Here is a 15,537-nt window from a genome sequence, read left to right on the forward strand (position 1 = left end):
AAAAAAAAAAAAAAGAAGGCATTTGGAAATGCCTGGAAAGTATTTCCTAGTTGCCCCAAGAATTGGAGGGAACTATTAACTTATAGTAGGTAGGAACAATTACACTAGACAATCCTTCACAATAAAGTTTTTCTCCTAGTCCAAATGTCAATAGATTCTATATACCTCTAGCCCAGTCATAAAATGTTTATTCACATTTTTAAGTCTAAGAATTTTTAACTGATTAAATTCACAGTAGCCCAAAGATGAACTGACCAAGATAAAAACACACAGCTCCACCAAAACACTCAGGTCTCTCAATATTTGGTTTCATAAAATATGTTACAATATACTCTAGTCCATAATATTCTAAGTCAAATAAATATTCAAGCTACGTAACAGGCAAATTTTGACATGTACTTAGTATATACACCTGTATTCTAAGAAATATGGGGAAAATGCTAAAAATTAACACACACTCTCATTCACAAAATTACTTAAATAAAGGTCTTGAGGTATATTACTCTTTCCATGAGTAAAACAATTTTTCACATACGTTGTAACTACTATTAGAGACATTTGTGCACAGTTAAGTAGATACAAAGGAAACAGCATATCACTGAGGTCTCACCTTGACTGGCATTTGCTCCCTGAGGCAGAGCATTGGTTAAATTGGGTAATTCACTGCCATGATTCCCATCCTCCCATGGACAGACATCAACACTGTTCCACTTTTTCAACTGTTTTAGCCAACTGGCCTTCTGCTCCAACTTGCAGTGGGGGTTTAAAACTATACACATCCACAGAGCACCTAATTTCAAGGACGAGAAGGAAATAAATTATTAAAAATTATTAAAAAGTCTAATTCTAATTGCCAATGAATTATAAACCATTTCAAGTTATAAACCACTTCAAAATGGACCCAATGTGCCATTTTTCTAACTAAAAACTCTCCTTAACCCAAGCCATAAGACTCCTACAGAATTCAATATAGGAAGGACAAGAGGCTAAATTTGAACCATAGCTCTAAACACTGTCACATTCTAAAAATGAAAGATATTTCAAAGCTAATTGTAATCTATTCCCGGTTACATGCCATTTCACACAGAAAAAAAATAAATCAACAAAGAATATGACCTTAAGGTCTAATTTGCTACTTTAATTTATATACAGATTTCATATGGATGCTGCAACAAACTCTTTAAATGTTCTTCTGAGCAAAAATAGTTTTCTTCTAAGATTACCTTTTCACAACAAAATCATAAAGGCATACAATTATTACAAATAAACAATTTCCTGGATTCCTTATAAGCAATAAGTATGCAAACCTATATCAATTAGTATACATATCTGTCAATATTTATCAACTTTTAAAGATAAAGTTCATTTAACATACTTCCTTAAATGATTTAAACAGGAATTAATCTATACATATAAAGAAAAAAAAATCTGTGTATATGTGAATGAAATCACAAAACATTTTAATCAAAAGTTTCACTTGTTCTTCAAAGGAAAAGTGTAACAAGTTTATAAGGCTTAACACAAACTTTGAATAATTCAGCTACTGATAAAAGTATTATTTCTTCCTATCTCTTCAGAGAATTAACTAACTGAAGCAAATATTTTACTTGTTTGTTTGAAAAGTCTTACATTTTACTTTACTATTTTCAAAACAAGACTTCAAAACCATTCACAATACCTTCACTTTGAAAAGATATGCGTGTATTTTAACCTGGTATGTTAGCCAAGAGAATCATAAAAGAAAGACATATCATTGCTTTGTGTTGCTAGTCCTAATGAGATGCTTTAAATTCTTCCACACTTATATGAGCAAGCTTTTTTAACTAGAGAAACTGATATTTTAAATATCAAATAACAAACATCTGAAACATATAATGTCATAAAACAATGATACTTCAATGAAAAAAAATATTAAAAAAAATCAAATAACTTAAACCAGCAGAAAATGAAAAATGGTCAGACCTTATCTATGCCATAGATATTTAAATTTTACTTTTCAGTATTTTTAAATGCCAATTAAAAACAAAACATGATCCATCAAGACAGAGGAAACCCACTATAGCTTGTCTCTCCCAATGATTACAAACTCTGGACTAAATACAAAAGCTCTGGGCTAAATACAAAAAGTAGTAACCTGAAAACTCTGAAAATAAACAAGAGCAAGCAAACAGAGAAGAAGAATTTAGGCATATGGAGGTGACTTCCTACCTTTCTTTTCTCTCTTAATTTGGACATAATCTTATGCCCCATTTGAAGAACTTTGGAGAAGATACATTTAACAAGAACCTCAAAGAAAACTCACTATATCTCATCAGTGTAAGAAAAGAGACCCTTCCCCCGCAAGCATATGCACTCAAAAGCTAGAAGATATAGGATAACTAAATTCTGTGTGCAAAGATATAGAATACCTGAATTCTGTGGACACAAGACCTGGTCATTTCTCATGTACAAGAGACAGAACCCAGACAGCGTAGCCAAAGTTTTGAAAACTTTAACTGACACTGTCATCCAAAAAAGGTGAAACAGAACTCAAGAGTCTGAATATACCTTGTTTGGTCATATGCCTTAAAGAAAATGAAAACATTCTCCAGAGGACTTTAATAGGACCCACAGTCTCACACAACACAGTATTCAAAATGCTCAGGATCTGAAATTAGTTGGCTGACAAACAGGAAAATGTGATCAATTCTCCAGGGAAAAAACAATCAACAGATGCCAACCAAGATGAACCAGATGTTAGAATTAGCAGTTAAGAGACTTTATAGCAACTATTATAAGTACGCTCCATGAGAGGAAGGCAAATACTACTGGAGGAAATAAAATATGAACTATAAAAAACTAAGTGGTGATTTCAGAATTGAAAAAGCTGTGCCTTAAAAAAAAAATAGTGGATGTTATTAATAATAGAATGGACAGAGGGAAAAGTTTAATTACCTGAAGATAAGTATTCTCTCATCTGAAGAAAAGAAAATGAAGAATCTTAAAAACAGGTGGAAAAACCATGCCCAAATACTATAATCAAATCTATGGAAGTCACAGATATAAAGAAAAAACTCTTGAAGCAGTCAATGAAGAATGAATTACCATATTCAGAACAAAGACAAAAAAATTAGATAGTTCTCATCAGAAATCAGAAGACAGATGATAGTGGAACAGTATTTTTGAAGCGTTAAATGTGGCAATGCAGAATTTTTTTTTACTATATTTCCTTTATTTATCTATAGGTATTCATACATGTGGCTCTATGACCATGACTACTCCTCTCTCTAGTTAAGCATTCACATCACTATTATATATTATCCATTCTGGTGGCATATTCTTTCTCTTTGTCAGATGCCTAAGACCAAGAATCATATCCAGCAAAAATATAATTCAGGAATAATGGTAAGATAAAGATAGCTTCAGATCAGGAAAACTAACAACATTTGTTGCCAACACCTACCCTAGAAGAAATGTTAAAGGAAGTTCTTCAGGACAAAAGAACTAACAACAGAGGGAATATTGTTGCTGTAAAAATAAAGGAAGTACTTATCAGAAATTATAAATGCCTGAGAAGCAAATATAAGTGACTATTTTTTGCCCTTCTAAGTTCTTTAAAATAAGTATGACTACTGGAAGCAAAAATCTGAACATTGAGCATTTGAAATGGATGCAATATACACAAAAAAACTGTGACATAAGGGGGGAAGAGTAAAGGGATCTATAAAGTTGTCATATTCTATATTCTAAAGTACAAAAATATTAATCCAAAGTAAACTGTAAGGTTAGGCACATTTGCTACAGTACTTAAACTATTTTCAAAACTACAAGGAGCTATAAAAAGGACAATAAATAAAATGAGATGCTAAAAAAAAAATGAAGACTACAAAAAAAAAAAGGAACAGAGGAACAGAAACAGGATAAATAAAAACATGGTAATGTAAAAAACAGTGGTGGAAAGGAAATGCACTGGACTATGGTGATGGCACATGGGTGATTTAATGATCCGCCCAAGGGGACAGCAACTGAGATGGAAAAAATACACAAAATGATGTAAAAATAAACTATTACATATAAAAAAAAAAACCAGGGTAATATAAAATGAAGGATTAAATGTGGGCTAAACTCATACATATGAGTAATGATATTAAATGTAAATAGTTAAAACATACCAATTAAAAGAGATGGTAAAGTCAACTTAAAATACAAGACCCAAATCTGCTTGGTCCAAGAAATCTGCTTGACACAGACTAAATGGAAAAAGGTAGAAAATGATATATCTTACAAAACACTTTCGAACTAAAGTAGACCTCAGAATACCAGGTATAAAGTGAGACATCACATGATAAAGGGTCAGTCTTAATTGAATATGCTGCACTAAACATCAAGATTTTAAAATAGGCCTTCCCTTGTGGTGCAGCGGGTTAAAGCACAGCACTGAGAATCTAAAGCCGCTTCCGCATGAGTTCGATTCCCGCCTGCCCCGGAGGTGACCACATGGCGCGGCAGACCTCTCCTGACCCGCCCACTGCTCCCCTTGCAGTGTACTTTGTAGATCTGCCTGTTCTGCTCCCCACTCTGTCTCTGGTGAATCCTCTCACCTTCCGCATCTCTGGCCTGTACCCCAGTTCTGTATGAATAAATAAATCAATCTTAAAAAAAAAAAGATTTTAAAATAATGAAGCTTTTCATAAAAATGGCACTGATAAATTAAAGCCCTTGCCCCTCCCAAAGATGAAACCTAAATAAAAGTCTTGAAGGTTAAGAAAGTAGCTCTGAAAGACACCCATAATTACAAAAAAAAGGAGATGTGCCTGTCACCCTCCTTCTGGTGGCTTAAGATACTGAAACTCCAAAGGTAAAACCACATTTCCTCAGAAAAGTGTTCCCAGGAGAAACAAACGTTACTGCTACGCCATAGTCAAGTTCCCTGACCACCCAGTCAGTCATGAAGAAGACACAAGACAAGAACACATCTGTGTTCACTGAGGATGGAAAGGCAACTACTGATAGCATCCAATCAACAGACTGAAAACACTCTATGATGTTGATGTGGCCAAGGTCAACATCCTGATCAGACCTGATGGAAAGAAGGCAAATGTTCAATTAGCTCCTAACTATGATACTTGCCAACAAAATTGGGATAGTGTAAACTGAATCCAGCTAGCTAATAACAAATGTAAAATTTTTCACTAAAAATATAACATCTATATACTAAGAAAAAACAGAGCTGAAAGAACTAAATATCTGGAAACTACCACACTCCTTTCACAATGGCTGATGAGCAAACACACAAAAATTTATCGTGGATGAAGACTACCTAATTACCATGCAACCTTAATCAACTGATATTTATAGGATATTTTACCTAACACTAAAAGAAAACATCCTCCCTCCCCCCAAAAAATCCTACTCGTTTTTAAACACAAAAAGAGATTCACCAAGACAGCCCACATTCTGGGCCACACACTGACAAATCTGAAAAACGTGAAAGCATGCAAACAAATCATACTCTCTGCTATAACAGAAACAAGTAACAGAAAGATATTTGGAAAATCTCCAAATTGCGGGAATTGGACACTACACGTCTATGTAACTGAGTAAAAGAGGAAGTAACAAGAGAAATAGAAAATCCTTTGTACTGAGTAAGAGTGCCTATAAAACATACAAAATCTGTAATCTACAGATTAAAGAGTTTACAAGGAAGCTTACAGCATTAAATGCTCATATTGGAAAAGAAAATATTTAAATCAATGCTAAACATTTACCTTGATAAAGTAGAAAAAAAAAAGAAAAATCAAAGCCATAAACAAACTAATTAATTAATTTAAAAAAGAAATAAAAGACCTGATAATTAAATTAAGAACTGGCAAAAACAAAGTTAATAAAACAAAACACTGGCTCTTTAAAAAGATTAATACAATCAATAAAGCTATGATCAGGCCAACAACAAAAGGCAAACTAGCAGTATCACAAATAAAAGAGGGCACATCACTACAGATCCTAAGGGTAGTAAAAGGCTTATGTGGAAATACTGTGAAGTTTTTGCCCATAAACTTTACAACTTAGATGAGATAAACAACATCTTTAAAAATAAAAAACTAACAAAGTTCAACGAGGAAATAATAACCAGAGAGTTATAAATTATTTTTAAAATCAAATCTATAGCTAAGAACCTGTACCAATGAGACCCAGATGTTTTCCTGAAAATCTCTACCAAGCATTTTAAGAAAAAAGTAATACCAATTCTACACAATGTCTTCCAAGGAAAGAGAAAGAAATGGTTTCCAACTTATTTCATGAGGTCAACATTATCCTGACACAAAAACATTAAATAAGTAAATGTAATTACAGACCAATATCCTGGTGAACATAGAAAAAAAAATGCCTCAACAAGACATGAGCAGATCTAAGCAATATATCAAAGGGAAAATGCACCTCAACTAAATATGATTTATCTCAGGAATGCAAGGCTGGTTCAATATTGGAAAAAAAAAAAAAACTCAGTGTAACTCAATATATTAACAGGTTATAGGAGAAATCGTATGTCCATTTCAACAGATATAGAAAAAGCAGTTGACAAAATTCAACATTCCGTTTATAATAAATAAAACTTAGAAAAACCAGAGACATATGACAACTTATTTAATCTGATAAAGGACAACTGCAAAAATCATTATAGGTCACATCATAATGACAAACAACTGAATGCTTTCCCAAGAATGAAACAAAGCAAAATGTCTACCCTTGCCTTCCTTTGGCATCACACTGTGATCTCTAGATAGGCAATACAACAAAAAAGGAGGTTAATGGCATAGACTGAGGAGGAAAAAATAAAATAATCTCTATTTGCAGGCAACTAATCTATAAAAATGCTCATAGCGCTAATAGGTTTAGCAATGTCATATAAATTCAAAGTGAAAAAAAAACAAAACAAAACACTCAGTTCTTTCTCTGAACACTAAAATTGGAGCAAGATAAAAATTTGGCCCCAAAAGAACATTGTTTATTATTAAAGTTACTATATTATTATCACCAAAACTTATGAAATATTTATTTATAAACCTAGCAAAATTTGTATGTGCAGAATCTCTGCTAAAACTTCAAAACAATGATAAAAGAAATCAAATCTTAAAACGTATAAGGTTATCATGCTAACAGATTAGAAAATGCAATATTCTGTTAAGATATCAATTATCTCCCCAGATTGACTGATACACACACACATATATATCCCACACAATTCCACTCAAAATCCTAGTAGATAATTGTGGGCCCTCCCTGGTGGCGCAGCGGGTTAAAGCACTGCACTACGAAGCTTAAGCCACTTCCGCATGAGTTCGATTTCCGCCTGCCCCGGAGAGTCCACATGGCGTGGCAGACCTCTCCTGACCCGCCCGCTGCTCCCCTCAGCAGTGTACTTCGTCAATCTGCCTGTTCTGCTCCCCACTCTGTCTCTGGTGAATCCTCTCACCCTCCGCATCTCTGGCCTGTACCCCAGTTCTATATGAATAAATAAATAAATCTTTAAAAAAAAACCTAGTAGATAATTGTGTGCATATTTTAAAAATATAAATATAAAACACTCAAAAAATTTTAAACAAGTTGGAAGATTCACAGTACCTGTTTTTGAGACTTTCTATAAAGCTACAATGAAGACAGCGCACAAGTGGCAAAAGAATAGACATATAGATAAACAGTACAGACCAGAGCTCAGAAATACACCTACACAAATATGGCAATTTGAGTTTCAAAATCAACTCAATGGAGAAAGAGAAACCTTTTTAAACAACTGGTAGAGGAATAATTAGGTATGTATGTGGGAAAAAAAAAACACTTTAAATCTATACTAAACACTTTATTAAAAACTAAATGAATTAATTTACAAAAACTAACTCAAAATGCATAAAACCTCACTATAAAACTTGTAGGAAAAAATCTTTGTGACCCTGAGTTAGACAAAAGAAACATTAGACACAATACCAATAGCATGATCCATAAAAGATGAAACTGAAGTAACTTCACCAAAATGAAAAACTTGCTATATACTGTTAAGAGAATAAGAAGATAAGTCACAAACTCAACATATGTGGAAAATTATACATCTGGAAAAGGCACTGAGAAAATGCAAAGCCCTCTAACAATTCATCAAGAAAACAAGCAACCCTATAAAGAAATGAACAAAAAGTGTGAAGACACTTTACCAAAGAAGATTTATAGATAGAAACTGCAGATGAAAATATATTCAACATCATCAATTAACTGTTAGGAAAATGCAAATTAAAACCATATCTACATATGTACTTTGAAGATTAAAATTAGAGAAATTCAAAATGTGACAATACTAACTATGGAGCAATGGGAATATTCATAATGCTGCTGAAAGTAAAATCTATAGTCATACTGGAAAATAGGTTAGTAGTTTTTCATGAAGTTAAATAAGATATTTACCTTATAGCTCAGCAATCCCACCCCCAGAAACCTGACCAAGAGAGATAAAAATTTATGTCCACATAAAAACATTGTGCAAGAATGCTAATAGCAACCTTAGTCATAAACACAAAAGACTGGAAACAATGTGAATGTCCTTCAGCTGGGATATAAATATACAAACTGTGGTACATTCATAGAATAGAATGCTACCAACAATAAGAAAGAAATCACTGAATACACATAAGCATTATGCTTATGCATTATGCTAAGTGAAGGACGCCAGTATCAAAAGGGTATGTACATGGGCACGTATGCAAGCACGCATGTGCACAAACACAGAATTTATTATTCAATTTATTTGGCATGTTGGAAAAGGTAAAAGGACTGAGAAAATATCAGCAATATTGGGAATTGAGTTTAGGTAATGGTGATAATTAGCCATTATCTTGATTGTAGTGGGGTTCATGAAACTGCATTTATCCAAACTCAAAACTATACATAGAAAAAATTCAATGTATTTCTGTAGCCTTCATATTATGTATTTTACAGCATAATGGAAATTTTACTGTATGTAAACTACAAAGTAAAATTTAAAGACCGCTGCTATTTTATATAGTTAATATATGTACCAAATAACATTGTCTACTGATATTCCAAAGACATACTCACTCCCCTCTGTAGGAGTCCTCTACAAACTAATGAATGCTGTACAAATCATTATCTTTTTAGCCTGATTATTCTTATGCCAGGAAGATGAGTTTCAAATGAAACATGATGACAGACTGTCTCAGAGCATGGGACAAATTAAACATCATCAAAACTTAACAAGTTTCCTCATGAACCCAAAGGAAATGGGACACAGCTTTAGGTTATGGGTTTTGAATTTATGGACAATATAACATGAAAAAAAATTACATGTAAATAATTAAATGAAATTTAATGAGTGGACAAAAAAGAATATTTATAAAGCTATGTACATCAAATCATCAAATTATCTTTTAAAAAAATAAGATTACAATATTCAATAGATAATGTGTTAAGAATCTTTTGCAGTTATCTTTCAGGATGTTTTTATTTTTTAATTCTTCTAATCCTAAATGAATACTTTAATCAGACAAAAGTAAAACCAATAGATATAAGTACGTTGTCTAGTAATTTAATTATTAGGTTAAGTACTATTATTGCCAAGGTTCTGTGTGAAAAGATAACTAATAAATTAATATTGAAAATGTGATGCCTGGGGCCCTGCCTGGTGGCGCAGCGGGTTAAAGCACAGCACTGAGAATCTAAAGCCGCTTCCGCATGAGTTCGATTCCTGCCTGCCCCAGAGGTGACCACATGGCATGGCAGACCTCTCCTGACCCGCCCGCTGCTCCCCTCAGCAGTGTACTTCGTCCATCTGCCTGTTCTGCTCCCCACTCTGTCTCTGGTGAAGCCTCTCGCCGCCCCTGAGCCTCTGGCCTGTACCCCAGCTCTGTATGCACAAATAAATAAATCTTAAAAAAAAAAAAAAGAAAAAAAAAGAAAATGTGATGCCTGACTACCCACTTCCTGAATGATTTTCAGTTTGTCCACTTTACCACCCAGAATTCTGTACTGCAGTCCATACCTATACAAACTATAATTTATTCTGAAAACCAATTTTAAAAGTACCAGATACCAAAAGAAAACTAAGATAGAGATAACTTTAAATACAGAAGCTCCAAATCTTAAAACTTACTGTTTTCACAACCTTTTGTTTAAAGATGTTAAGCATAACACATGATTTTTAAAATAGAATAACCAAACTTATACTAAGGGCCAGATTTTTGAAGTAACTCAGGTAAAATTAGGAAAATATTAACTAATGTATCTAGTGCTGATGTGTATGTGAAGGACTTGATATTCAATCACCTTCACCTAAGGAAAACTAAGACTATAAGAAGGTAACATGAATCTGACTAGAGGAATGTAATTTTATGTTCTAAAATTTTTTTCTGAGGAGACAGAGGAACACCAATGATAACCTTAATTAAACAATCACTACTATCATTAATAGTCTCCTTTTCTTGGGTGTCTATCCATTTAGACTTCACAAACTTTCTCATTAACTCATTATAATAATCCTCCATGGTTAAGAATTATTATTTCCACCTTAAAGATGTGAAATTCAAATTCAAAAAGCTTGTAGACCTTAAAAGCAAAGAACCTAAATATTCTTTAAACAATAATTTCTGTGATTTGAAGGAACAATCCATAAAAATCATTTCAACTTTTCATGCTTACATTTCCTTAATTAGAAAATTTCCATTTTGCAAAATGAGAAAAAATGTTAAGAGACAAGCCTTTATTAACTTGCCTATAACATTCTTTTATTGCTCACCTCCCCTAAAGATATGTTTCATCCAGAAAGAATGTTACTGTTAGATTCAAATTTAGAACTATAATAGATCTAAGTTTTTCATCTTAACAGCTACTACTACAAAAGCTGTAATTAGCTATAATAACCAAGTTAACCAAATTCAGTAAATCATTCTCCAAATTTTATCAATTCAGAGTCCCACTTCATTCTCTGATGATTAAACATTTGTCCCTCTGAAATATTAACACTTGTAAGGACTCAACCAAAGACAAGACAGAAGACACTGTGAAACTCAGTATTTCTAGCATCTAGTGTCTAGAAAGGTATTACTGGTTCTTTCACAAAGGATGCTTAATTATTTTCTATGAATCATAACAGAAACAAATTCAATACTTTTAAATTGCTTTCCTAGCTTCAATGCCTCGAAGTATATAAAGGCAATTATCAAATCACTGGTGGTGCCTCATCCAGTTCCTGAATTATCTATCGCACGTTTCAGCTTTTGTCTAGCTTTTCTCCACCACCCAGCATGCACTTTTTACTCTACTTGCCTCTACCACATCTAATCTTCAGTAAAAGGCTGTGCTATGACATAAAAACCAAAACTGGACATAAAGTAAACCAAAACTGGAACGGCAACTCCCCTGAGAAGAAAGGGGGGCGGGGGGGGGGGGGGGGAGGGGAGAAAAGTAATCATTGCAAAAGGTTCCAAGCCACTCAGTGGTCTTAAACCTGCTTACTTACACCCTAACCTGACCAAATACAGAATAAGGGCAGAATCACAACAGGTGACAGCAAATCATCACAAAGCCCCTTTCAGTTACTTCTGATTTCTACCAACATAAGTGGCAGTGGTCAGCACCCACACTCCTAGCAATTAAGGGGAATGAGAATCAGGTCCTGAAAGCCAGCCTTTTCTATTAAACATTCAGATGTACAAACTGCCATTATTTTGCCCCATTTCACATACCCATTGTTTTATATTTACACGTGTTTACTAGAAGAAATGATTGATCCATAAGTTCTGGTCTGGAAAGGGCAAAATATGGATTACCAGTCACAAGCCCTTAGGTTCTTTGAGGAAGCACTTCTCTATCTACCTCATAGGGCTGTTTAGACTGAAGTAGAAAATAGGCAGAATGTGATTTTTGAAAGCTATAAAGTATTCACCTACTCCAAAAGGCATACTCTGACAAACCTTGTATTCAAGACTTCAATGTTTTAAAATGGAGACTCAAAGGTTAAAATTTGAATTGAAGAGTTCTGGTTACAAATGATTCTCTGAACACCCTATAAACATTCTTACATTTAGCAAAAACAATTAGGGCAGCATGTTTATAAACAAAATATCAGTGACATTAAACACTTTTTAAGCTAGTGATGGGCTCCTGTACAATTCGTTCCCATTTAAATGTTTTCAGCTAGAAACATCTTTTAGTCTCTCCTTTTACTTGGGTCTCACTGATAGGTTTTAAATATGTTTTGTTTACCAGTAAGAACTACGCTCTCTAGCCTCCCAGGTCTCACCTTGGGCCCAGACACACTTAGGTATGAGATGCTTTGGGCAATTTTACCCTTACTGAAACATTTCTCAGACTCACTCCCAGCCCTAAAGGGTTATGCAATATCTTTTCTGCCCATGGTAATTTTATGCCAAAGGATGGGCAGAGAATATAGTGCTGAAAGTTTGGGTAGATTCTTCCTTCAGCTTCCCTCCCACCCCTCTATTTGGTATTGCCATCGTAACATTTCTTACCTACTGTCCCTTTTCAGTTTCAATTCACAGGTTCCACTCTTCTTTAGGAACACAATTTTTTTTAAAGATTTGTTTATTTATGCATACAGAACTGGGGTATAGGTCAGAGGTCCGACAGGAGAGTGAGAGGATTCACCACAATAGGCAGATGTACTGAAATACACTGCTGAGGGGAGCAGAAGCGAGACAGAGTAAGTCTGCCACGTAGTGTGGGTTACCTCCCTGGACAGGGATCAAACTCGTGCTGAGGTGGCTGCCAATAGCTTTGCATGCTGCGCTTTAACCCACTGTACCACCAGGGCGGGCCCAGAACACAAATTCTTAATGGGAAGGAAAAAGCCTAGAAGTTAAATGAGGAGAAAATTTGCATAGGAAAATACTGATAGCTAAGAATAAATTACTGTTAAAAATTATTAAAAATGTTAAGAAGGAGTAGTTTTAGAACTTTTTGCATTATTTCCTAATAATACCGATTAAATTTTGACAAATTTCTGGCTTCGTACATTATAAAGTACGTTTTAACTATAATAATAGAACTTCATATTTATAATTAGCATATTTTACTTTACTAGGGACATTTGGAAAGTAATCATCAAAAAGAGTCCTGCAATACCGTCAGACTCATAATCATTGCTCATCTATATACTACTATGTTAAAAATACTACCTTAAAACACACAGGAAATATACAACAATTTATCACTGTTATCCCATTACAAGAGAAAATTCTCCCTCCTCTATAATTTCCCTGGGCCCTAATCCAGCCTCCATATTTACATCATAACACAGCATCCCCAAGACTCCATATCCAGAAATCCATGACTCCAAGATAGAACTTTCTGCACAACAGGAAATGGACACTGCCTCAAACTTTAAGAACTGGACCCATAAACTGGCATAGTCTACTCTGCCACTATTGGTCCAAATTTATAAAAGTTGTTCAACTCATACAAGAGGAGAAAACACAGACTATCGTGTTTTAATGATAAAGTAGCAATGAATCTATGGTTATCTTTAATCTAATTACCAGGAAAGAGTATAATAAATCTTCTGGACTACAAGATGTAAAGCTACCGTATTTACCATTAATATGAGAATGCTGTCAGCTAATATAATCAAATCCAAATAAATCATTCAACATGAGATGTTAAACAAGTAACAAAAAAGTTATAAAACTTAACAGTATAAAAAGTATCCCAGCCCTCCCTGGTGGGGCAGAGGATTAAAGCACTGCACTAAGAAGCTTAAGCCACCTCCACATGAATTCGATCCCCACCTGCCCTGGAGGTGACCACATGGCGTGGCAGACCTCTCCTGACCTGCCTGCTACTCCCCTCAGCAGTGTACTTCATCGATCTGCCTGTTCTGCTCCCCACTCTGTCCCTGGCGAATCCTCTCACCCTCCACATCTCTGGCCTGTACCCCAGTTCTGTATGAATAAATAAATCTTTGAGAAAAAAAAAGTATCCTAAACACACTTTAATATTAAATGCTGCTTTGTTTATTTTTTAATCCCTTCAAGGAATATCCAAACAATATCCAACTAGGTTTCTAATGGGAGTCTACATTTCAACTTTTAAGATGTCTGTCTTTGGGGTACAAAGATCACCTATCTAATTTAGCTAACATACTACTAAAATCAAAGATACCTTGATTTATTTACCTGAAAATAACTGCTGCCATTTATTGAATATTTACCTCATACTAACTCTGTGATAAATATTTTACATACATCATCACATTTCACCCTCATAAAGAATGTTTGGAAAGTAGTAGAAAGGTTGAATTGCTGTTAAAGATGGGAGCCAGAATTTGTAATGGGCCATAATAAACCTTTTATGTTATTTAACCACATATTTGTATGCATTTAGAACATCTTTCATGTATATATAGAAAGCACAGCCAACAAAAACCTACACAGGTCCATCTGAAAGAGCCTAATTAAACAAAAGAAGATGCTGCATTTTTCAGGACTGACAGGCATAGCAAATAAGTAATTTCACTGTAGATTAAAATAGCAGATAAGCAATCAAAAGCTCAACACAAAACTCAAGGTTGATTATTCAAGTCAGAAGAAATTTGTTTTCTCTCAAAATAAGATGATGTACTATAAAGTCTTGTAGGGTGGGGTTGCATCAGCATTTCTAGGATAATGCACTTGTATATGAGTTGACTATAAGAATCTTTGCCTGCTGGATGGAGGCAAATATAATTTGTGATTGGATAAATCAGCTGTCCCATTCTCTACTTACTGCTACCTTTCCATAGTCAAGACATATAAACATCCTTGTACTTCATTGTTTTTGGTCAATATGCAAAACAGCAACAAAAATATCAAAAAATATCAGTAATAAAAATAAAGTTATACAATTTCTAAAAAGATACTTTGGCACTTTTAATAAATGTTGCTCTTCTCCCTATTTTCCAGATGATACTGTGTGTATAACAATGAAGTAAAAGGTTGTAGGGAGTGGGAGGCAGAGGATTAGCTCAAGTAATACCAGCCTTCTTTCTCTGAAGGTGGGAAAAAGATCAATGGTTCCCTTTTCCTCTTTCTCCAGGTGGTAAAAGTTTAATTTCTATTTTTTAATGCATCATATTTTTCTTATGAAAATAGCAGGCAAAGTAAAATAATCACTTTTGGAATTTCCCAGGGTTCCATGGTTATAAAACAATTCATAATATTTATCATATTTATTTCTGTTCTCAGAGGTTATTATAAGAGGCTAGAATTTCATGCATGATCCAATTAACTAATTATACTTATTTGGAGGCCATGAAATGCCTAATTGCAGTCACAAATAGGATATCACTGATATAATTAGTTGTGCTAGCAAAACTATAGTCACAAAATTTCTTGGGTCAGACCACACAAAAACTGTGACCCTAATTATAGTATTGGTCTCGATGCAATTCAGTCGTAATATGTTGGTCGCTCATGATTGGAAATTATTGGTAAAGACATTTCCTTACTTTAATTTGGAGTACTAGTTTCCCATTCACTAAAATATTTCTAGGAAAATTGAAAA

At 34.1% G+C, this 15,537-nt stretch overlaps 1 protein-coding gene across 1 annotated transcript in view; it reads right to left on the bottom strand.

The window, feature by feature from the left end:
• The window catches only part of ZSWIM6 (zinc finger, SWIM-type containing 6), a gene marked incomplete at its 5' end in the record, with an annotated part of 171,344 nt that overhangs the window by 21,765 nt on the left and 134,042 nt on the right, over nucleotides 1-15,537 (bottom strand). The window contains one exon of the mRNA XM_012721770.1: nucleotides 611-790. Within this exon, the coding sequence (XP_012577224.1) occupies nucleotides 611-790 (180 nt within the window). The remainder of the gene's footprint in view (nucleotides 1-610; nucleotides 791-15,537) is intronic.

This window comes from Condylura cristata, unplaced genomic scaffold, assembly GCF_000260355.1.
Source record: "Condylura cristata isolate star-nosed mole 26May11 unplaced genomic scaffold, ConCri1.0 scaffold00007, whole genome shotgun sequence".
Taxonomy (NCBI): Eukaryota; Metazoa; Chordata; class Mammalia; order Eulipotyphla; family Talpidae; genus Condylura; species Condylura cristata.